General features: G+C 36.7%; 1 protein-coding gene across 9 annotated transcripts in view; it reads left to right on the top strand.

Moving 5' to 3' along the window:
* Positions 1-26,071, top strand: part of RGS7 (regulator of G protein signaling 7) — a 588,042-nt gene that overhangs the window by 425,806 nt on the left and 136,165 nt on the right. For 8 of the 9 annotated variants that reach the window (XM_068541654.1, XM_068541659.1, XM_068541653.1 and 5 more), the window contains 2 exons: positions 18,310-18,416; positions 22,889-22,940. In XM_068541654.1, coding sequence (XP_068397755.1) covers positions 18,310-18,416; positions 22,889-22,940 — 159 coding nt within the window. Of the gene's footprint in view, positions 1-13,385; positions 13,503-18,309; positions 18,417-22,888; positions 22,941-26,071 lie in introns of those variants that run through there. The other variant, XM_068541660.1, reaches the window with a different exon arrangement.

Genomic DNA, 26,071 nt, shown 5'->3' with positions numbered 1-26,071 from the left:
GCACTTTGATCCTTTTGAATGGCCAAAAGGGAGTGTCAAATTTTCAGACTCTGGAGGGTTACTTGTCTGTTTCAGCAAACCTGACATTTGATTCTTCCTTTGCTGAGTTTCATCCATTAAAATATCTGTGGTTTGGGTAATTGGGAGCTGCTGTGTAAGCAATGATAAACATACCACTTCTTTAATCTTCTTCTGACTGTTTCACCAGTGAAGCCTTGGCCTTCATTTAATGATCTGCCAGGTTTTCCTTGGGTATTTCCTCAAGTGTGCCTTCTGCTTGGTAGGTGGTTCCATATATCTTTTGGGGAGATAGATGTCAGATGTCACACGTAGTACCTTATAATGCACACATTTTTCTTAAAACATTTTGGATTATTAAAAAGCAATATAAGTCCACCATATGTAATTTGGGAAATGTGGAAAAATATAAAGAGAATAAAAAATTCTCGTAAAAAGCAGTCAGATAACCACTAAAATTCTGGCACATTTTTTTAGTCTTCTTTGAAGACCTGAGCTTTTTTATTGGAATTTGTCTCACTCAGTGTCTTTCCCTCTCCACATCTGGGAGTTTTCCTGGGCCACTCAGGAACCAGTATCTCATGTCCCTTTGCCCTCATCTGTTTGTGATGCCCACATCCTTGCCACAGCTTCGAATGCCCTTATAAGTTTGCTGGGTCCCAGCACGATGACCCCCTGCCACCATCGCTTGACCCCAGCTACGGGCACCATTCCTTCCTGGAAGCTATGAAGCCTGCGCTTCTTCCCAGACTTCTACTTTCATCTCCCAGAATCTGACTCTACACACAAGATTTGTTTGAGCCTTATGGAGAGTAGAAGGAAAATACATCAGGAAGCGTAACTATTACCCCTTCACAGTCCAGATCTGTCTCTGAGTCCTTTAGAAGCAGATTCCCTCTTGTCCTCCTCATGTCTAGTGACAGCGGCCAACATCCCCAACACTGACAACCTTCCAGGCACATTCAGGCCCAGCATCTGGGCTAAATTAGCTCCTAGCCAATGAGAAAAGATGAAATTTGCCTTCGTCCTACTCTTAGCCACAGTTTCTAAATTCTCATAGCTGACTCTAGGATTGGACTTTTCCAAGGACGTCTGAGGACTGACCTTTTCTAAGGATATCTTTTTGGATTGACCTCTTCCAAGGGCTTGTTGACATAACACCACCCCTGTTGACAGGCCTGGATTATCCTTCCGTTGTCACGTGATGGTCTGATTTCAGGACATTTTCCAAAGTCTGAGGCAGATATTCACTAGACTGTGAACTTTGTAAGTAGAAGGACTTTGTTTTTTAATTTGCTCCATATCTAGCATCTTTACTATGCCTGGTATACCTATTAGGCATTTAAATATTATTTAATTGAATATTTTTAACAAAGAGAATATTAACATAAAAAATAGACTGTTTTTTATCTTTCATATTTCACTTAACGTTATATAGAGGGCATTTTCATATTTATGGCTCAAGCTCTAGATAGAGGTTTATCTCAAAGTGAAAAGCCCTAGGTTCCCATTACCCTACATAACACAGAAAGGGTTTAGTTATAGAACAGAAAATTAAACATCCTGGGGTTATCAATCCATAGGTTTCATATAATCTATTTTTCTCTAAGTAAAGGCAAGGATAAATGTTATCCAACTGCAGGAAAGTATTCTAAATTTTCTGAAACAGCCTAAGGAAGTTGTTTTTATTGCATGGAAAATGAGTTTTATGAGCAAATGGTAGCTCCTGTTAGAAATAAAACATGATTTACGTGTTGAAATATTACAGCACTCTGAAAACCCAAGCAAAGGCATAGCAATGACATAATGAGAGTCTCATAAAAATCATAAAAATACAACATAGTTTAGAAGTTTATCTTTAGGCCTCAAATAATATCGTATTAAGTGAAATAGCTGCTTTAGGTTATACTTTGATTATTTTTCTGAGAATTTTTCAAAAAATATAAAGCCATTAGAAAGTATCCTGAAACCAGGCAGGAATTCTTTTTTAAACATGATTCAAGGTCTGTCCACTTGCTTCCCGCTTAGAAAAGTAGCAGTTGTAGACATTTCTTTTCATACAGTTCAGGAGAGTGAGTAAGTAGAACAGCGTTTCTGGAATGACACATTTATACCAACAAGTATCAGGAGATAAGATGATATTGCAGGTTGGATCACACGACTACTGAACTACTTACTCTTCTGGGACCTTTCTACTCGATCTGGTGTGTAGTGAACAGCTATTAAGGAAGGAGAGCATCTTGTCCCTGTACAATAGGCAAATTCCCATCGCCTCACCTTTTTACAAACATGCACCCTTAGTTTTTTAATGCCTTCTAGCTCGCAACTGGCCTCCTAAATTTAATAAATATGCCTAATTTACTAAGAGAGGTTTAGATTATTTGGTATTTATCCTTTTTGGTGTTCTCTGAGCTTCCTGGGTTTAGATTTGGTATCTGTCGTTAATTTTGCAAAGTTCCTCACTATTATTATTTCAATATTTCTTCTGCTGAATTCTTTTCTCCTGGTATTCTACATATAGACATACTAAACCTTTTTATATTGTCTCACAATTCTTGGATACTCTGTTTTGTTCTTTTTTATTATTATTTTTTTCTCTGAATTTCAGTTTGGTGGATTTCTATCTCCGAGCTCACTGATTCTTTCCTCAGTCTTGTGAAGTCTACTAATGAGTCCAGTAAGACATTTTTCATTTCTGTTACAATGTTTTTGATTTCTAGCATTTCCTTTTGACTCTTTCTTAGAATGTCTCTGCTTACATTACCCATCTATTTTTGCATGTTTTCCACTTTTTCCATTGGAGCCCTTACCAGAATAATCATAGATATTTTTAATTTCCTCTCTGATAATTTCAACTTCTATGTCATATCTGACTTGATTCTGATGATTGTTTTGTTTCTTTACACTGTATTTGTCTTGCGTTTTGCACGCCTTGTAATTTCATTGAAAGCTGGGCATCCTCTTCCTTATAATAGGAACTAAGGCCTTTAATGTACTGATTTTTAGTAATCTGGCAAGTAGTTGGGCTGTGTTTAATGTTTGCTGTAGTGATCAATGACTACAGAGGCTTCAAATTCCTCTAATGCTTTCATTTTTGTCCCTGTGCTTGACTTTGGGCTTCTCTTAAGCACTCCACCTCAGAGAACATCTGTTTATTACAGCTTTGAGGTGTAATGTCCTGATATTATACTGGATCCTTCAGGTGTTATGGTTAGGTTTTGAGGACTGGGGGAATTCTATAATCTCCAACTAAATCCCAGTGTGTTAATATGCCTGTGTCTTGGAGCTGTGACCTTTACAAATATTCTCCAGTTGTATAGATCTTCCATCTCTTTACAACTACCTTTATTCCCTGGCTGTAGCTTTCCTAAACTATTTTCTTGAAATACTTTCCTATCAGCTATATTTTCTTTCCTCTTGGCTAGGTGAGATAGGAAGTCTAGAGAGGGCTGGCATGGAAGAAATGCCCCTTCTCCAGTGGGAATAGGTCTGGAAGAGTCTTTTCCCCTGCAGTATAGTCCTGTGTTGTGGAGAAAGCTCTGAGCATATTTCACAATGACTATTCTTTCTCTCCTCCTTTGAGAGCCAGGAGAGGTCTTTCTTGGGTCTTCATTATAGGGATCTGGTGGGATCCTAGAATTATAGCCCATGAAAGTGTGGCGCCTCCACAGGACAAGCCCCTCGTGTTTCTCACTCTTCTGCTTGTCCATACTGAGCCCCAGGTCTTTGTCAAAATTGTTATTTTAGTGTTTTAGTAGCTAATGGATCTAACAACTCTCCTCCAAGTAAGTAAATCTTGGCTGTGTCCCCTGGATGAGTCTGTCTCTGCAGACTTTGGGGTGGAGGTTTGTCCTTCAACTTCAGTTCTTTGATTGGTCCAAAAAAATTAGTTGATTTTCAGCTTGTCCAGCTTTTCCTTGTTGTAAGGATGAGAGTAACAACTTCTAAGTGCTTTACTTGTCTCAGCTGAAACCAGAAGTCATTGTTTGAATTTTTAAGCACAGCATATTCCACTGCATTGTGAGTCTCTTGAGGATGGACCTAGAGACAACATCATATTCACTTTTGTATTCATGGGATGAAACCAAGCATACAGTGAATAATTGTATGGATAACAGGATGGATATATGGACGTATAGATGGGTGAAGAAATGAAGACTCATAAATTGCTAAAACCTGGTATGAATCAATAATGGAGAAAAAGTTTAAAGGAAATAAGAAGGAGATAAAATTTTATTAATTAATTATATAAGATAAGCCTAGGAAACAAATCCAGAATGAATAGTGACAAGAATTAGAAGGGAGAGCACATTTAGGCAAATTGGAGATAAATTAAAGGACCTTTCTCTTCACCATGAGTCTAATATCCTTCCATGCCTAGTCTACACCAGGCTTTCTCAAACCTTTCATTGGAAACTGGTGGATGTCTTTTTTTTTTTTTCACTCATGCTCTGTATAATAAGACTATTCATTTTATCTAAAATTCAATATAATGCAGCACAACTCAAATTAATGCAAATTAAAGCAAGACACCATTTATTCCATCAAATGAAGAATGAGGAAATAAATAGTAATGCCAAGTGGTTCACAAGTTTACAGGGATACCAACACATTTACAACCTCCTGGTGAGAATTTAAATTGTATGCATTTCTGGAAATTAATTTTGTAGTATACAGAAACACTTTAAAAATGTGTGTAACTTTTGACTTCATTACTTATTTCTAAGAATTTGTTCTATGAAATAATGTAGGATTCATTTATCTGTTTTTGCTAGTATACCTTTTAGTTGTTTGTAATATTCTGGAAAGTTAAGGCACTAATAAGAGAGCAGGCCAAAAAAATAAACAAACCAAAAAAAAAAAGTTCCAACTCACATAGAGCTTAAATGTTCATTGGAAAAGATTGATACTAAATAACAAATAGATAAACATGTAAAATGGTAAGTGGTAATGAGTGATATGCATATAATTAAAGCAAAGTAAAATGGTATGTAGTGAGTAAATCCTATGTTATTCTGTGTAGTCAGGTTATAGTGCCCTGATGTGGTAGATTTCACCAGACATCAACTGGAGGAAGAAAGGAGGATGTTCAGCTCTCTGGAGGAGGAGCGCTGAGCATCTCAGGCAGAGAGAGCAGCAATTGCAAAGCCTCAAGGCATGAATATGCGTGGTAAGTTTGAGGAAGAGTGAGGATCTCTGTGTGCTAGAGCAGGATATGTGAAGGGGAGGAAGACAGAGAGGTAACTAGTGGCTAGATCATGTAGGATTTTTTTAAGGCCAAAGCAAGCACTTTGAACTCTATCCTGAGAAATATGAAAAATTATTGGAGGATTTTAGTAAGAGTGACATGACCTGATTTACATTTTTAAATAATCACTGTGGAAAAGAGCAGGGCATGAATGGAAACTCATTGAAATGTTGTTGCAGTGATTCAGCCAAAAGATGATACCAGATTGGATTGAGGTGGTGACGGCAGAAGTGGTTATTAAATAGGTAGATTCTGAGCTCATCAGATAGAATCATCAGAATGTTCTCATGGACTGGATGTGATGAATGGGAGAAAGACAGGTATCAAATACTGAAAATTACAGGCCAGTATCACTGATGAACACAGATGGAAAAATCTCCCTCACCTATTTCTCTCCTTCTCTGCCCACCTCCCCTCTGGCAATCACCTGTTTGTTCTCTGTATCTGTAACTCTGTTTCTGTTTTGTTAAGTTTGTTCTTTTATTCCATTGTGATGTCTTTGTCTGGTTTTGGTATCAGGATGATGCTTGCCTTGTAGGATGAGTTTTGAAGCATTCCTGCCTCTGAAATTTTTGGAAATAGTTTGAGAAGGATAGGGGTTAACTCTTCTCTACATGTTTGGTGGAATTCACCTGTAAAGCTGTCTGGTCCAGAACTTTTGTTTTGAGGGAGTTTTTGTTTGTTTGTTTTGTTTTGTTCTTTTTACTGATTTAATTTCATTACGGGTAATTAGTCTGTTCATATGTTCTGTTTCTTCCTGATAAGGCTTGGGAGATTTTACATTCTGAGGATATTTTGTATTTTTGTGGTGTTGAGTGTAACTTCTTTTTCACCATTTCTGATTTTATTGATTTGGGCCCTCTTTTTTTCTTGATGAGTCTGCTAAAAGTTTATCAATTTTGTTTATCTTTTCAAATAATCATTCATCTTTTCTATTGTTGTGGTCTCTATTTCATTTATTTCTGCTCTGATCTTTATGATTTATTTCCTTCTACTAATGTAGGGTTTTGTTTTTTTGTGTTTTTTTTTCTAGTTCTTTAGGTGTAAGGTTAGGTTGTTTGAGATTTTTCTTGTTTCATGAGGTAGGCTTGTATTACTATACACGTCCCTCTTATAACTGCTTTTGCTGTGTTCCATAGATTTTGGATCATTGTGTTTTTTATTTCATTTGTGTCCAGGTATTTTTCTTATTTCTTCTTTGATTTCTTCAATGATCCATTGGTTGTTAAATAGCATCCATGTTTGTGTTTTTTGCAGTTTTTCTCTTATAGCTGACTTCTACTCTCATAGTGTTATGGTCACAAAAGATGCTTGATATGATTTCAGTTTTCTTAAATTTACTGAGACTTGTTTGATGGCCTAGCATGTTATCTACCTTGGAGAATGTTCCATGTGCACTTGAAAAGAATGTGTATTCTGCTGCTTTTGGATGGAATGTTCTATATAGATCTATTAAGTCGTTTTATTCTAATGTGTCATTTTTGGCCGATGTTTTCTTATTGATTTTCTGTCTGGATTATCTGTCCATTGATGTACGTGGGGTGTTAAAGTCCCCTAATTTTATTGTGTTCCTGTTAATTTCTCCTTTGTGTCTGTTAATATTTGTTTTATGTATTTCGGTTCTCCTATGTTGGGTACATTTATATTTCCAATTGTTACATCTTCTTCTTGGATTGCTCCCTTGATCATTATGTAACGTCCTTCTTTATCTCTTGTTACAGTCTTTGTTTTAAAGACTATTTTGTCTGATATAAGTATTGCTATCCTAGGTTTCTTTTGATACCCATTTGCATGGGGTAACTTTTTCCATCCCTTCACTTTCTGTCTGTGTGTGCCTTTAGATCTGAAGTGAGTTTGCTTGTAGATAGCATATATACGCACATGTATTCATTCAGCCACTCTATGTCTTTTGATTGCAGCATTTAGTCCACTTACATTTAAAGTAATTATTGATATGTATGTTTTTATTGCCATTATGTTCATTGTTTTGATGTTGGGGGTGCCATTCCCTTCTGGCCTACAGAATTTCTACTAAAAATTCAGCTGATAGCCTTGCGGGAGTTCCCCTTGTGAGAGTTCCCTTGTATGTAACTTGTTGCTTTTCCCTTGCTACTTTTAATTATTCTCTCTTTATCTTTAATTTTTGCCATTTTAATTACAATGTGCCTTAGTGTGGTCCTCTTTGGCTTGATCCTGTTTGGGAGTCTCTGTGCTTCTGGACATGGATGTCTGTTTCCTTTTACAGGTTAGGGAAGTTTTCAGCTATTATGACTTTAAATCTGTTCTCTGCTCCTTTCTCTCTCTCTTCTCCCCCTTGAGACCCCTATAATGAGAATGTCAGTATGCTAGATGTTGTCTCAGAGGTCTTTTAAACTGACCTCATTTCTATTTTTTTTTTTCTTTTTACTGTTCAGCTTGAATATCTGTCTTCCAGCTTGCTGATCTGTTCCTCCCTATTATCTATCTACTGTTGATTCCTTCTAGTGTATTTTGCATTACAGTTATTGTATTCTTCATCTCTGGTTCTTCTTCATATTTTCTAACTCTGTTAAAAAGTTCTGACTTCTCACTCTATTCATTTAATCTTTTCTCAAGTTCTTTGAAAGTCTTTACAATCACTACCTTGAACTTTTTATCTGGTAGATTGCCTATCTCCACTTCACTTAGTTCTTCTGGGGTTTTATCTTGTTCCTTCATTTGGAACATATTCCTCTGTCACCTCATCTTGCCTAATTTATTATTTTTGTGTATTTGGTAGGTTTGGTTACATTTCCCAACCTCAGAGAAGTCACGTTTTGTAGGAGACATCCTGTGCATCCCAGCAATGCACTCCTCTCTTATCACCAGCTCTATATGCTCTAGGGGTGCTCCCTATTTGGGCTGCATGGGTCCTTCTGTTGTAATGGGCTGACTACTGTGGGTGGTCTGGTGAGCATGGCTGGCACTGGTCTGGTTGGTTGCCAGGGCCTGCCTTGTGCACAGGCTGCCAGCCACTGGTTGGAGGGGCCAGGTCACAAGGCTGCTGGCTCTGGGGCCCCAGTTGTGTACCAGGGCTAGTGTTGGCCAACTGGTAGGTGGAACCAGGTTCTAGAGTTGAGAGTTGCGTGGCTGGGGATCCTGGATCTAGTGCTGATCTGCTTGAGGGTGGGGCCAGTTCCTGATACAGCTGGCTGTGGGGTTCAGGGTGTCCCAAAGCTGGTGTTGGCCTATTGGTGAGAGGGTCTGGATCCCCATATGGCTGGGGTTCCAAGGTGTCTTGGAACTGGTCTTGGCCTGCTGTTGAGCACAGCCAGGACCCAAAGAGTCTCAAGGCTGATGCCCTCCCACTGGTAGGTAAAATCAGGTCCTTGGGATAGTGCCAACACACTAGTGGGTGAAGCTGGGTCCTGGGGTCTTGGACTGTAGGACGCTGGGGTCCTGGAGTTTTTTGGCCCACTGGTCGGTGGGGCTGGGCCCCAGGGGGTCCTGGATCTGGTGCCTATCCACTGTGGGTGATGGTGGTCCTAGGACTAGTGCCGGCCCACTGGTGGACAGAGCAAGGTCCCAAGGTCTCTGGCTGCAGGGCCCTGGGGGTCCCGGGGCTAGTGCTAGTGCATTGGTATGAGGGGCCTGGTCCTGGGACCTCTGGTCAACATTGCTGGGTCTCGGGGCAGTTGTGGACTTGGGGGGTCTTAAGGCAGCAAGCCTGCTTGTTTGGTGGGGCTGTGTCTCTGCCTAGCTAGTTGCTTGGACTGAGTTGTCCCAGTTCTGGTACAGACAGGCTGGTGGGAGGGGTTGGGGCTGGTACTAATTGGGGCTAGAGGGAAGATTCTGAAATGGGGCTTACCAGCACCAGTGTCCATGTGATAGAACAAGTTCCCCACAATGGCTGCCACCATTGTCTGTGTCCCCAGGGTGAGCTCTAGTTGCCTCTTGCCTCTCCGGAAGGCTCTCCAAGATCAGCAGGTGGGTCTGCCCCAGGCTCCTGTCAAATTACTGCTTCTGCCCTGGGTCTAGAGCATGTGAGATTTTGTGTGCACCCTTTAAGAGTGATTCCCTATTTCCCACAGTCCTCTGGCTCTCCGAAAAGTAAGCCCCACTGGCCTTCAAAGCCAAATACTCTGGGAGCGTGTCTTCCCGGTGCAGAACCCCTGCACTGGGGAGCCCAATGTGGGACTCAGACCACTAGCTCCTTGGGGAGAACCTCTGCAAATGTAATTATCATGCCATTTGTGAGTAGCCCACCCAGGGGTGTGGGTCCTGACTATACTGGGTCTCTGCCCCTCCTACCCATCTGTTGTTGTTCCTTCTTTATATCTTTAGTTGTAGAAGATGTTTTCTGCTAGCCTTCCAGTTTTTTCTTATCAATAGTTTCTCTGTAAATAGTTGTAATTTGGGTGTGCCCATGGGAGGATGTGAGCTCAGGGTCCTCCTACTCCTACCATCTTGGCCACTCCTCTAGAATTTCTTGATTTGAATTCTGGCAATAGAGTCTTCTACTCTATATACTTTATTAGAAGAATCTTATGAAACCATATACTTTTTAGAGGCTGATTGATTTTAATCCTTTAAAAATATCTGGTGTTTATAAATTCTGGCTTATTGTGCAAAAATAGAAAATAATTTTGTGGAGGGGTGTTAATCCTTTTATTAGCTCATCCATATTTCTTCTTTATGTTTCTGAACCTGCCTTATTGTTAGTGTTATGCAATAATCATAGTTTCAATATTTAAAATGAAAATTGTTGATGGAAGTTTGTGCTGATTTTAAAACAGCAAAAAGAAAAATTATTTTAATACATCTCATTTTAATAAATTTACTTCCTCTAATCTCCAAATGTTTTCTTTGCAAAAGAGTATCTCTATTGATTAGATCCATGGGATATATTGTGTATTAGAATTCTAGACGTCACTTGTTTGCAGGTTAACTTGTTTCCAACACACACATAAACCAGTATATAAACACAGAGAGAAGAAAAGAAAACTGATAAGTACATGTACTTATGCAAACTGGAATTTTTTTGCTTTGAATGTTGTAACGATGATTTAAACAGTTGCTGACATCAGTCCTGATATCCCACACTACACCCCCAGTTGAAGCAATGATTTCTGCAAAATACAGATGAAAGGAAATTTTATCTTGTTTTGTTTAGAAATTTCATAATAACTGACTATTTCCATGATCCAAGGGTATAGCTTTGAAATTAGCTTTATATTTCATTATGGTTCAAATATCATTAAGGAATAGTGATTTTTAAAAAGTAGTACCATGAGCAGGTAATGTCAGAAGACTATGTGACTTATTCTTTGTGTGTGTGTGTGTGTGTGTGTTAGTTTCTGCTTTATAACAAAGTGAATTGGCTATACATATACATATATCCCCATATCTCCTCCCTCTTGCATCTCCTTCCCACCCTCCCTATCCCACCCCTTTAGGTGGACACAAAGCACCAAGCTGACCTCCCTGTGCTATGCAGCTGCTTCCCACTAGCTATCTATTTTACATTTGGTAGTGTATATATGTCCATGCCACTCTCTCACTTTGTCCCAGCTTACCCTTCCCCCCCCATGTCCTCAAGTCCATTCTCTATGTCTGCATCTTTATTCCTGTCTTGCCCTTAGGTTCTTCAGACCTTTTTTTTTTTTTTAAGATTCCATATATATGTGTTAGCATACAGTATTTGTTTTTCTCTTTCTGACTTACTTCACTCTGTATGACAGTCTCTAGGTCCATCCACCTCACTACAAATAACTCAATTTCTTTTCTTTTTATGGCTGAGTAATATTCCATTGTATATATGTGCCACATCTTCTTTATCCATTCATCTGTCGATGGACACTTAGGTTGCTTCCATGTCCTGGCTATTGTAAATAGAGCTGCAATGAACATTGTGGTACATGACTCTTTTTGAATTATGGTTTTCTCAGGATTGGTGGGGATGTAAATTGATACAACCACTATGGAGAACAGTATGGAGGTTCCTTAAAAAACTAAAAATAGAACTACCATACCACCCAGCATTCCCACTATGTGGCTTATTCTTTAGGAGTGACATTTGATTTTCAAACCAAATGCATTTAGGGCATTCTGTCACATGGCATGAGTTACTGGGTATTTGTGTGCATTTTTACAGCTAGCTTTTGCAAATATATAGATAGAACATACATCAATCCAGTTTGTATCTATTTGGAATAAGTGTTACATTTGCTCTGTGCACACATCACTCTTAAATTTACCGTAAGATTGAGTTTTAAGCAACTGAAATTCTAATCTGCTATTGTATTTCATATTGTACATTTAAATTTATTGTTGGTATTATTGGGGCAGGCACAATGGCAAGAGTATCTGAGGAAGAAAGAAAAATACCTATTATTTCCATTTGATACAAAGAGGCAAAATAAATGTGGCAGCATTTCTGCCACAACTTCCAGCATGAGTGTTGACTGCACACCATGTCATGGAATCAGAGTTGGAAACAGTTTAGTGATCCACCCCTGCATTTCCAGATGCCTACTTTAAGGTCCAGAGAAATGAGATAACTTAAGATACGTAGTCACAGAAACTAGACTATGATTGGAATTCAAATCCCATGACTTGCAGTTGAGCATGTTTTTCCATGATATGCACGCATTCTTGTTAAGTAGCATGTGCTGTCTTTGATTTGAAGCAAAATAAGCTAAAGAAACTCCCTGTCTTTTTAAAAATTGAACTATAGTGGATTTACAATGTTTTATTAGTTTCAGGTGTACAGCAAGGTGATTCAGTTTTACATATATACTTTTTCAGATTCTTTTCCCTTATAGGTTATCACAAAGTATTGAGTATAGTTTTCTGTGCTATACAGTAGGTCCTTTCTGGTTATCTTTTTTATATATAGTAGCCCCTGTCTATTAAAGTTAGTTCAGTGTCTTACTTTCCTTCCAACTCATTCAGCCAGACTAACTGGTGGAAACTTTGCAGAATATATACTGAATTTTAGAGGGAATGTTGCTTTCCACTGTCATTTATTATTGCCTTGGCTCTTGTGATTGTTGTAGATTGCTTACTTTATTCTTGAATAAACTCAGTGTGAGTTTTCTCTCATCTGAATACTATTCTAGCACCTAATCACACATATAAATAAAATAGAATTTTGTTGAAGTGCAGCTCATTTTACACAATGATGGAACTACCAGTTATACAGAAGGATATACTATATCAGTGAAATGAACATGCTGATATCCTATAGTTACCAGATAACATAGATCTTAAACCAATTCTCCACACCAATATCACATAGGTCTTTCTCTCTCTTTTTAAAAATTTCAGCATTATTCTTCATATTGAAATAATCTCTTAAGGTGTCATACTTATTGATACTAGGCAACTAGACTTTTCTACCCCATGTGTGCGATAAGGGCCATTGATGTTTGATCCTGTTACTTTCAGTACCAATTTTTTTATTGAGTTAATTTTTTTGAGTCCTGGGAAAATATTATGCTTCCTTAAGAAATCCTCTCCATCCTGACTGCTGTTCCTGTGCTTCCTCTGTCACTGTTGTTTTTCAGCATTGCCATTCTTGGTGTGTCCTCATATCATTCCCCACCCCCCACCCCCCGCCGGCTCCTGAATTGGGGGAGTTCTCACTGATCTGTTGCCTTTTCATGTTTCAGATTGTAAACCTGGTGTGCAGAATATGTTACCTCCGGAAATCTTTTCCTATAATTATGATACCAAATCTTTGGGATTTGGGTCATGTTCTTTGCTGCCTAGGAATAAGTGTAAGTGTATTCCAGAGCAGATTCATCATCTGTACACTAAAGATCCCAGTTTGATCACCTGGAAGACTTTAAATAGTGTTCAATTGGAAGTGTTTAACATGATCTGGAAGCCTGGATCAATACCAGCTACTAGTTTCCCCACTGCCTTTTGCACTAGACTAAGTGCTACTGAATGTGTCCTTTCATAATATCAACTAACTGAAAATAACTCACATTTTTGGAGCACTTCTATGTGGCTGGCCTTATTTTAAGTGCATTGCACATTCATCTCAATTGTTCCTCACAACAGACTTTTAACATCAGCATTTTATTATCTTTGTTTTACAGATGTGGACACTGAGGCCCAGAGAATGTGAGCCTTCTGCCCCAGTCGTACAGCTAGCACATGCGGGAGTCAGAGTTTGAACCCAAGTGGCTGGCTTGTACATCCTAGCTGCTTCACCCCACACTGTGCTCCTTTGTTTGGAAATATTATTTGCTTGCATTAATTACCTAGTGTAAGCTTCAAAGTTGGTATAAATTATGCTTCTGTTTTTATTTCTCCCAAATAGAATCTATTTTATCTTATCTAATCTATTTTACCATATTGTACACTTCTAAATCCTGATTTTTGATTGCTAGAAGGCAAGCAGCACTTCATTTTTCTATGTGGAAATGATTTTTTTTTTTAAAAAAAAGGAGAAAAGCCCCAATACTTACTTCTTTCACTAACTCTTACTATTGAGAAGATATACCTACCTCAGAAATCCCTAACTGTAGTAATAGTTCACTTTTATTTGGCCTTGTTGGAGAAAAAAAATCTTCTGTGTATGTGATTTTTCTACATGATTAATCTTACCTTGCAAATGCCTATTCTAAAAAAAGTATAATATTTTGAAATATTTCTCTAATGACCACTTCCCTGTCTTCTTAAACAGAGAATAACAAGTTTAACAAAATCTTTCCTTTATGACTCAGAATCATCATGATAAATGTCGGTTATTTTACTATTTAATAACTTACCTCTGTCTACTTTTTAGTTTTTCTTTCCTTGATGTCATATCATCCGCTGTCATTTTTTTTTTCTATTTTGAGTGGATTTCCTTCTAAAATACTTCTCCCCGCACACTAATCATATTTGCTACATCACGTATGCTGTGTTGATAATGAAACAATCACATTTACTAATATATACACATAAAATAAAAGTAAAAATGCATGACAGGAATAAAAATATAAGATTTAGTGAAATTTTTTTATTATTATTTCTTCACTCAGAGGCATTGTTCCATCACTGTGAAATTATAGGGTATATTTGGGAGGTGCTGAGACTACCTGCTATGGGATCCCTGGATAAAGAAGATATTACTGAGTTCTGAAAATATGTTATAAATACAGAACTGAATATAGAAATATATATTTCTACATATGGAAATATAGAACTGAACACACAAGTCTCCTTTATAGTATGCTTTTTATCCTATTAACTTTCTGAAGTAGTTGTGATTCAAAAGCAAATTACACCATGCAGAATTCCTTTTACTTTTAAAGGATTTTGATAATTCTGTTGTTTAAGGGTTTGAGGTGAAGTAATGCGATGAGCACATCAGGCTTAACAAAGCTACACTACGCTGTTCACATAGTTAACAGTTGTTTAGAGATGCATTTTTACTTCTCGGTTTGTTCATGGCTTGAACATCCAAATGAAAAATAAACTGGAATCTTAATGGTAAGTTTATTGTTGAACTTTATCTAGTTGTGTGGGTGATATGGATAACACATGTGCAAGACGATTCATTACTAATTATTTTGCTAAGAAGCATAATGTTGTGGGGCTATCTGGTGTGCCATTATTGGGAGGGTGATCTTGATAGACTACCCATTAGATTCTTTCAACACTTAGTTCCAAGACTGCCAGTGGTCCTCCAGCTTCTTATTAGATTAAGGCTGTGCTGAGATTCAGGAGCAGCTGGATCATGGGGAAATGTAGCTCCATGCTTATTACTAACAGTAAACAATTCAACCTTGAGAAAACTATCCCAAGCCCACCCTAAGGTCTCTTAGTGGCGTTTATGCCATTTATATCACTATTATCTTTTCCCATATAAAACTCTTAGAACAGTCCCACCTCAAAAGCTTTAAAAGTATTTTGAAAAGATATTGTGAACATCTAAATTATCTTGGCAGAGCTTAAGCTGCTCATCATCACGACACAAGATAACTAGTATTTTTTGTGCAGTATATGTTTTTCATATTCCATATGTCATTTATTCATAAATTTACTTATTCACTCATTCAGTAAATACTGATTCAGTAGCTACTTTTCCTATTGCTATGCTACCTGTCAAGCTTATAGCCTTAAATGAGACAGAAAATTCACCCCGATGTCCTGATTTTCATCTAACCCTTCATCCTGTCTTGGTCATGTTCTCTGGAGGTCCTGTGATAGAGCATGTAACTTGTCTAATCTCAGTCTCTCTAGGTTACTGTTTGACCAATGATCTTGAAATCATTTTATAAGGTTTGTTAGAAGTTCAGTCCTCTTATATATTAAGTTAAATAGTTTGATTTGACCTCTACATTGAACTATGTGTGGGCCATGCAGAAACTAAATTTTGATCTTATTGATACTGCCACAAATGTACATCTATTGAATTCAAGGCATTTTAAGAACCTATCAAAACCAATTTTCCTTATTAATAAAATTATGGAGCATGAGAATCTCCTGGAGGGTTGCAAAATGAGAATATATATCATTAAACCAAACAAAAATGGAGTATTGTACCTCGAAAAAAAGAGGTTGAGATTACTTGCTAATTTATTATTCTCTTCAGCAAGCATTTATGCAGGCCTAATTATGGTAGTGTTATGTGAAGAAAACCTGCAGACATTCATCTTGCCCTCTAGAAATGTATGATTTATCGTATAATTAGTATCTATTGAATACAGAAGGGTAAGAACTTGCTTATGTTCATTTGCTTCTGATTTTCTTTTCTGCAGCTTCCCTATATTTACTTACACTATGTTTTTCTAATCCTCATCAACACATTAGCACCTGTTTTTTGATGTTTCTTTGTTTTATTTTAGTCACACTCTTCCCTGTGCTTAGAGTTTAGAAACTCTTTACTATTCATCTTTCTGGGCATCTGTTCTCCTTTCTTGTATCTATACTCTGAAAATTTCCTCATGTGCCATAATTCAATTTACCTTTCTGGAAAGTAGTGCTAATAATATTTTCCTAGGCCACAGACTGCTGGAATTAAATGAATAAAGATGGTTGTAACAAGATAGGTGGGCCACCTGACTTTGAAACCCCCAAACAGATGTAATACATTGCTCTGCCCAGTGCTACCAGACAGGAACACCCAGGGATTCTGAACATGACCAAGGCTGTAAGCACCTGCTCATTATTATAGGCCAGCATTCTTCACAGATCCTCTTGCCATTTTAATTTTGTAAATAATCCACAAAAAGAAGACATAACTGGCTGATGCTATTTAGGACTGCCAGCTCCCCCACTCAGCCTAGTTGAAGGCAAATTTATGGAGGTGGATTTCCTGAAAGTACTTTAAAGAAAAGTAAAAATCATTCAGTGTGTAAGTGATGAAGCACAATAGCTACCACCTGTTGAGTATCTACTATGCACAGGGTACTATTCCATCTTCTTCTTTATATATATTCTTATTTGATTTTCATACCAGCTCTGCAAGGTGGGTTTATTACCTTTATTAATGGATAGGAGAGTTACAGATAATTTAAGTAACGAAAGCTAGTGGGTATCTCCAAAGGTTTTGTTCTTCCCACAATATCACACTACCTCCTGAGCTTTAATAAGAATCACAGAATATGTGGGTATATACTTATAAGCAGCTTAGACTTTGAGAAGATCTTGACTTTGAACTAAAAGGATGCGTAAGTGATGAAAAAAATCCTCCTTTGTAGAAAAAGAACATTCTATGCAGGGAGAGACTTGATTGGGAGTGTGAACAAGATGACTGGGACACTTAATAACAGTCTTCTGGACACATGACAAAGAGGATGATTGGCAGTTGTCCTTTATTATTGACAAGATCAGTGGAGTGGAGGCCGGAGGTAGAAGAAGTTACCAATTAAAATATTTGCAAGATGCTAGATAATAATTAAAAGGGGCACTGTAGTACCCCATTACAGGTAAAATTTAACAATTAACTTATTATTAGACAATATAGGCACGGGAGTGAGGAGAGGAAGAGGGTTCTTATGCTTAAGTGGGCCATAGCAAGCAGTTTAGTGAGTCAGTACTAGCTGAAGTGTCAAAGTTACCAGTGATTGACAGCCGGAGATAGAGACAGATCCACATAGTCCTGGAAATTCTGTAAGCATCCTAAAGTTAAAGAACCATTTTAGCTATTCATCTAAAAATAGAAATAAATCTATAAATTGTACATAAAGATACACCAACAGATCAATAAATCTAACTTTTTGTATTTTCTATATACATGTATGCTTATGTTGGACTAAAAAGCTATCTTGAATAGTTCCATATTTTCTAGGCTTCAAGTTAGCAAACTAACTTGCAATAATAATTCTACTGATCAAATTTTATTAACCCTTTTGTTGGAAGAAACTGTTGGCTGCTATAGAAGGATTGTGAGTATTACAGTATTATGTTCTGACTATTTCCCAGACTACTGGGAAAATATAATGTTTTCATTGTCATATAAACCTCTACATAGTCCATATGTAGAATACTGTGTACAGAGTAGTAAAAGCTAGAGCAGTCTGGCCAACCACAGACTGCAGGCTCACTTAGTGCAGCATAAATTGTTCTAGATGCCTTAATATTGCCTGTTAACATTGCCTCTAGTAATGATCCATATCATTAGAAAAATTGCTGATAGTATTGGATATTCATATTACAGGGCAGGGGGTGATGCAAGCAAGAACACTTTTTAAAGTTTAAAGTGCTATATAAATGCCAAATAGAATTGTTTGTGGAAGATTATTAACATATAGCAAAATATGTCCCGTCTATAAAATGAAGGAACCAGATTCTGTGATTTCAGAAAAACCTTCAGTTTCAATGTTCCATAACTTTATGTTCTCATGGGCTGGTCGCCATGCACTGTTGGTCATTGCACAGTCACTACCAGGAAGCAGAGCCATCTTAGTACCTTATGTGAAAGAGCTGAAAGAAGTACAAAGACAGGCTTTTCAGGATGCTGAGAATTCCAGTGCAAGAATGTGTTCAAAAGGAACAAGATAAAATTCTACATGGCTATAAGTCAACAGTTTTAAAGAGAGCTTTTATATGTGTTTTTTTGTTTGTTTATTTTCATGAAACAGTGGAGGCACTCCATTTGGGAACACTAATGGCTGCCCATGGCTACTTCTTTCCAATCTCGGATCATGTCCTCACACTCAAGGATGATGGCACCTTTTACCGGTTCCAAGTAAGTTTAATAAAAATATTCTTCAACAGTAAAAACAAGTCTGCATTTTCATTGTTTTTACAAAAATTTTGAAAATTATGGCTTATTTTACTTTGACTTAAGCTAGTTAGAATCTAATGATTTGTGAAAACTAAATTGTGTGATGATTTAAATTATATTTTATATAAAATGTTTGAGAAAAATTCAGACAGTCACAATGGAATTCAGGAAGATGAGAGAGTTCATCTGTAAGTAACATTTATTTGCTAGGAAGGAAGTTGAGAGATGTAACTAAATTTGTTACACTCTGGACCCTGCGTGATCCAGAGCCATCTACAGTCCAAGCAAATAGTCATGGGAATGCTTGAAGCTCCAGGATAGAATTTAGCTAATAAATGCATATCCTCTGCATGTCTGAGACCTTCTACAAGTCTATGAAGACTGACATGCATGATGCTTTGCATGCATATACTCATCTGAGACAGGAAGCCACCTTAGATAACTTATAAATTGACAAGAGTCATTCTAGGTCATTTTCAAATGAGATACCTATAAGGAATAATCTTTCAGGAAATGATTGTGGACTCTAATTTCAGTTATTGAGCATTCAGTTGACACTTGAGTTTACAGTGGTTTACCTGAAGTGTATTCTACATTTCATTAGACATTATGGTTCATTAGTAACTGATTGGAAGATTCCAGCCTAGAAAATTAAGCACATATAATGCCAGAGTTCAAACTCTAGCTCTAGGTATTTTCAGAGGATTCTTCCCATTGTCCAGCTTTTAGACACTGGAGCATTCTTCTCACTAGCTCTGAATGATTAGATGTTCTATATCTAAATAAAGTGACTTGGATGCCTAAGGACTTGCTTGGACTTTGCAGTTGAAAACAGAGGGAATATGTTTTAAAAAATTGTTCTCAAATATCATTGTCCTCCTAGAACACTCTCCCTGCCACTTCCTTAGGGCACGTCTATCCAAGGCAGATAATCATAGGACTTTCTGCACTGAATAGCTAGTAAATAAAGCAATCTCCTGAAACTGTGATACTGACCTAAGTATTCAAGCAATTTAAATTAGTTGAATCACTTAATTTTAAAAGGCTTTAAAATAATGAAGCTTTATCCTTTATAGAGTTAAATTTAAAGTAATGGTAGCTTAAAACAGCTTATTATTAAGCTAGAGTAACTTGTGGTCCTAAAGTTAGCATTTTAATAAATAGAAATTATTAGTTATTAGCAAACAAATTATGTATGTATTACTAACACTTTTTGATTTTTTAAAAGGAGTTACTTTGCTATTGCAGGATTACATTTTCCATAAAATTTTATTTTCTTATACAAGTTTTTCATATGCAGACTGTAAGTAAACGTTAGGCCTAAAAAATTCTTACAAATTCTAAATGAAATGTATTTTTTTAACAAAAATACCAACTTTTATCCATCTTCACTATCAATATTACAAGTAAAATCATCTGTGTATAAAATAATATATTTATAAGGGAAGCATTGAATATAGTCTATCTGCTGACAATTATCTAATTCAAAAATTTCCCTCAAAACAAACTAGCTGAGACATGGCCTAAAATTAGTGGTGATGTCTTGAATTTGTATAATTTACAACCTTTAACTCTGCTCTTGTCATTCCCAGACTGAAGTTAGTAGGCAGACAAGGTTTTATTGTCATGCTCATGGGTCAAAGATGAGCAAAGCTGGGAATGGATCACCCTGCATTCTGCAGAAAAGGAGAGACTGTTTTTAAAGAGCTTTACAACAAAACAAGGGAATGAGTGCAAATGATAAACTAATTACATCACTACTAGGTATAGGCAGAAGATTATCAAGTTCAATATGCCTAAATAGATGATAAATGATAGATAATCTTTTAAATTACATGAATTAATGTTAAATATTAAATGTTAGATATTTTAATGACACATCCACATTCAAAATAGGATAGAAACATGACATATTTGTAAATCTAATAACCATACAATCTAAAAACCAAGGTTTTAAAAACAAACAAAAGAAACCCCAGGAAATTCAGGGATAATTTAATTCCTGCTACAGTGTCTACCAAGGCATTAATTAGTTTATATTTGAACAGCTCTAATAACAGAAAATACATTATTGTTCAAGGTGTTTACTTCCATTTTTGTGTTGGTTCCAAGCAGCATTAAGTTCTTTATTGCATTGAATTGAAATTCAACTCCATGGAAGGATTTTAGAAATCATGGGTTAAAACAGGAAACTTGCAATATTGTGTTTACAATTGCTCTGGTGAATGATTGAGATTCTAACCATCATTAAGAATCTAAAGAAGCTTTGGGGCATGAGTTTGAGGCAAACAGAACTCTTACTTTAATTTCAATGGTATGCCGCAGTAAATTTGTCTCAATTTTTCAATCATATGATTTTTGTATTTACTGTAAACTTGCAATTGTCTAATTATCCTCCTTAGCTAACTGAAATTGAGTTCTGACATGATTATACAGGTCACTTTCATGACTTTCATCACATTAGTATAGGTGCCAAAGGTTACCGAGCGATGGCTAGACAGTTTTGGATCTGTTTTATCACGGCTAAAGAAGCAAACTCTGAAAAGCAGAGAAACTAATACATTAAAATGTCCTAAAGCCTAGTTTAACTGTGAAAGTAAATTTTTAAATTCCAACAAACTATAAGGGTTTGTTATTTAAATTTTCTTTTACTATAAATCAAAATATTTTTCCTAGAAAAAAACATTGCAATATTAGTGAAGAGTGTTGGTTTTGTGCCTTTTCCACATAATATCACAGGATAAAATAGCTTCATTCATTTATTTTTACAGTCAGGAAATTTTCACTAAAGTAAATGATAGAAAAATAAAGAAAAATTATAAGAATGCTATTGAAAACATTCCTTGTGGTTTTGAGAAAAAAGTGTGTCTGACCAGTCTGACTAGAGTATATATTTTTAGAGTTAGATAAATAGATATGCATACGCATGCATGCACACACACACACACACTCACACACACACACACACACACACACATACCCCTCCCAAAATAAAGAAGCAACCCAAAGGGAATAATGCATTCTATGAGAAGTATCTCAAAAACTAGCAGCCCACATGAAAGGAAGATTTTTAACTACTTTGTTTCTCTATGGTTCTCCTAGAGTAGTGACCCAGTTTTACTCTCAGACTAGGTTAAGTGGATTCATTTGCCAAGGAGGGGGTGCTGTATAAAGCCTTGATATCCCCCTTTATCTAGTGCTTCAACTTTTTTACCGTCTAAATGTCTTCTGTCACTTTGTTCACATATATACAAAATTAGTATTAGTAGCCTTCTTTATGATACTGGAGCAATTCCCAAGAAAGCATAGAGGGTAAATCAAATCCCCTGGGAGTCCTAAACAGTTTGAAAGGGCTCTCTCCCAGAGATTCAAGCAGTTCTCCCAATTACCCTTTTCCCCTTCTTGAGAATCCCTCTTCTAGAAGGCAGAATTATCAAACAGGTAATCAGAGATTACCCTAAATATGCTTGTTACACACAGATTGTTAATATAATTGACTAATAAATATAACTAAGCCCACAAGGCTGATGTCTGTAGTCACTGTTCCATTGAATCCCAGAGCCATCATCATCCAAGGAAACAGTTTGAAAGAGTAGACTGGGGGTGATGGAGTATCCTCGGGGTCTGGAGCCAAGCATGTCCAGCCATCAGGGCTAGAAAAGCCCTGTCAGAAAATATAACATGCTGATGATAATAATTGGGTTTTCTCGATCAGACATTTTCTTTGTAGTTTCATCAGTCAGTTTCTAGAATTTCACAGAATCATGTATCTGTCTATTGTTAAGCAATCAACTAAGATATTAGTTTTAAAAAAATCATCTCTGACTTGTGCAGCTTAAAAATTTAGAGTAATAAGTGTCTCTATCAAGAAATATTTTTTAAAGTGAGGGGGAAAAGTTGTTTTAATCTAGCTGGATAATGTTGAGAGCTGCATTATATAATTAATAGAACCAAGCAAATGATTGCCAGATCTTAAGGAAAGATTCTGACGGTTGAGCTTTTGGATCTACTGAGGGCAATGATGAAATACATAAATCATAAAAAACAATTTGCTAAATTTAAACATATCTCATCATGAGTCTTCCTGAATATAATACTTTGCTTTCAGTCTTTGTGGATTAACACTTTTTATTTGAATAATGCAATCAGTCCTTTTACCTTTTTGTCAGATGACATACAATTGTAGCAAATGTACACTGTTTTAAATACCTGCTGGTGCGGCACCTATTTGGAGGCTGAACAATTGCTTAGCAAAGTAAATGTAAAAGAAAAACCTTACAATGCCTCTCTGAGTACTTTTTTCTGGATAATAAAACATACATTGTTAGCACACTATTCTAGATAATTGCTGAAGATAAACACAGCTCATAAACCAGGAACCCCACTCATTCTTTATGTGCCTAACCTAAGTTCCACTTCTTTTCATTCCACAGACACCCTATTTTTGGCCATCAAATTGTTGGGAGCCAGAAAACACAGACTATGGTCAGTGCAATATCTCCTCATTTTATTATTGACAACTAGTGTGTATGGATGAACCCATGCTTGCATTTTATTATTTGTCACTGAGAAAAGAAAACCACAGTTTTCAGTATGGGACTAATATTTCTAACATTGAATTTATGAATGACCTTGTTTGGAAAGTCACCAAACCTGCTGGCAGCTTATTCCATGTTATAGTGCCCCCTGTGACTATTAAAAAAATACTTTCTTCTGAATAGATGAAAGAGCTATGAACAAGCTTAAAAGGGTTATTATTATTATTTTTCTGTACCACCTTGGTCTACTAGAAAGAGTAACAAAGGGGCTCAGAGAGCCAGAGTTTTAGTTCACCTCTCCTATTTAGCTATGATTTGTGGTAAATCCCTTGCCTTTCCCAGACTCCATTTTTCTCACTATTATTTGAGGCATCCTATGATTCTATAAGCAGAAGGTTTTGTTAAACATGAAAGGCCAAATGCAAGCAAAAGAAAAGATACAATAGGAAATTTAATCATAGTGAATCAACTTCAGTCAACTTAGAATGAACCCAGTTCAACAACCATGATTTTAGTTAAGCTCTTCAAGGAAATAGGCCCCTAATAGCTGCTCATCTTCTTACATCTTCCTGAAGGCTACAGTTTTCAAAAATAATATTGTATGTATGGTTTTTAAATGTCATTTCTACAAGTATTCATTGAGGATTTGTTCCAATGCAAAGCGTTATAGTAGGTGCTGGGATAACAAGGAGACTCTGACTTTATCTACACTGTTGAGTAACTCATAGGCTAGACGAGAAAAGGGAATTATATAGAAGGAGTTGCTGTGAAGTGCCGAGTGAATATAATAGTGGTATGTGTAAAATATATGGAAGTTTAAAAGAATAAGAGAGTGACTTTGAGGGTTTCCAGAGTGATTCCACAGAAGAACTGAGGGCATCTGAGTTGGATTTTAAAGGAGGGGAGATTTTTCAGGAAACAAGGCAGAGAAGGCATTTGAGGCAGAGTGCCAGCGTGTTCAAAGACAGAAACTTCACAGCAATCTGGCTTTTGTTGGCTCCTGGAGAGACGTTTTGTAAGAAAACCATAGGAAAGCCCATGGAGTCATCCCTCATTTTTGTCATTTCATAAAGTTGAATTTCATAGTTCATCCAAGGGTGGTCAGGTGCCAACCAAAGATTCAAACTAACATAATTTATGGAAGACAGTCTAAAAACCAGAATACTGAACCACTAATAGAGAGAATAGACGATTCCTTTCCAGTAGTGGGAATGTTGATTTTTTTTCATCCAGGGTACACATTCTTCAAAACTGACGCACTTGGAGAAAGAAGTTAATTAAAAAAAAAAAAAAAATACTGCCGATTTGTGGATCTGAGTTGGAGAACTTTGTGATGTATTTTGTCCAACCTGGGATGATACCTGGGAATTATTTCACCAAAGAGTATGAAGTTCTAGTGGAGAAAATACCTGGACACCTGAGAAGGAGCTCATGGAGGAAAACCCAGGTGTTGGAGGCAGACAGACCTGACCACAGATACTGCCACAACGATGTACCACATACTAACTGTGTGACTTTGGGCAAGCATGTAACATCTCTGAGCCTCAGTCTGCTCACTTTTCAAGCAGAAATAATAATATTGACTTTCTAAAGTTGTTGAAATAACCCAAATTAATATGCCAAAAAAAACTGGTATTGCTCCTCTCATACTTAATAAATCAAAATTGTTTTCAGTCGTCATCATTATTGCCTGACAGGTAAACTGCCTCTGTTCCTTACAGAAAAGCAAATTCTTAATGTTCTCTCAGTCCATATTTTGTGTTTTTCATAAATATGTTAGTGTTCCCAATTGCAGTTCATGTTTCAACACTTCACAGTAGATTAATGTTTCTGTGGTAAGGCCAAGGAAATGGCATGGCTTACACAGAAAATCATTTACAGAACATCCCTCAGAGTCAGTCATCTCAAAATTATTAATGTCATTCAGTTTAACATTAGCTCTTATTGGTGTCCATTTCAAAGGGAATCATCTTCTAAACTTTCTCCCAAAACCTGGAGAGCCTGCAATTTTTAACTAAAAATAAGCATAGTCTTTATTATTCTATTTGTTTCCCCCCCTGAATAAACATATACCTGTTTATGTCTCATTTGCTTGGATTATATACAAGTGAAGAATAAAATAATTACTCAATAAAAAGTTATAAAAAAAATGAGAGGAAGTGAAATGATAATGATCTCAGACACTGTACCACTCCTACAGGCAATGATGCTTTGTCTTCTATGATTTTTCTTTTTAGGTGCAAGTATAGAAGCAATTCAAATTATCCAACTTCGAATTTTCTACCACCATTTATTTAAAGAACATTTATAAAGTATGAACACTTGCTTATAAAGAGGATGTTGATACTGTGATGTAGTTGGGTGTGAGGCCCAATAGAAATAATAGTGATTACTTAGGTTGTTTATTCTGAGACAGCTTGGGGCAGACAGGAGTTTATTGCTTAAAGCAGGTTTAAAGAATGGTTTCTTATATTCTATTAGTATCTACTGTCTATTTCCATCACCAATTCAAACTTACTAGGAAGTCTCTGCAGAACATAAACCTCTTAGGTCAGTTTATGTGGAAAAACACTTTTCCATGGTTACCTTGGTTTTGTAGAAAAATAGAATATGTTGATCATGTTTAATGACTAAGACAAGCCAATATGGACTAAAGGGCTATGAAAAAACACCGTACTTTGAAAATCAAGTTGTGTGAGATTTCTGATATTGTTCACCCAAGTACAAAAAAATATTCCAATCCAAGCCAATTAAAATGGAGTCGGGAATGTACTTCCCAGGTGTATTTGCATCAAGAATCATCTAGTATAAAGGGATTGCCATGAGGGCTGGAGGCCAAGACACGAGGAAGTTTAAGAGAACTGTGATAAGAAGTAGAGACAGTAGTGGTGGTAGCAAACTGAAACAGAAGCGAGAGACAGGAAGTTCACTGATATCTCTAAGCACACACATTGCACATTGAAGTTCCTACAGATGATCACACATTGACCAGTGTCTTTCGTCTGGCTCCTTTTGAGAGTTAAATCTCCAATGTTCACATAGGACTTGAACCCCAAGAAATCAAAATTTCCAATAAAG

Source organism: Eschrichtius robustus, chromosome 3, assembly GCF_028021215.1.
Source record: "Eschrichtius robustus isolate mEscRob2 chromosome 3, mEscRob2.pri, whole genome shotgun sequence".
NCBI lineage: Eukaryota > Metazoa > Chordata > Mammalia > Artiodactyla > Eschrichtiidae > Eschrichtius > Eschrichtius robustus.
This window is presented reverse-complemented; position numbering and strand designations above follow the sequence as displayed.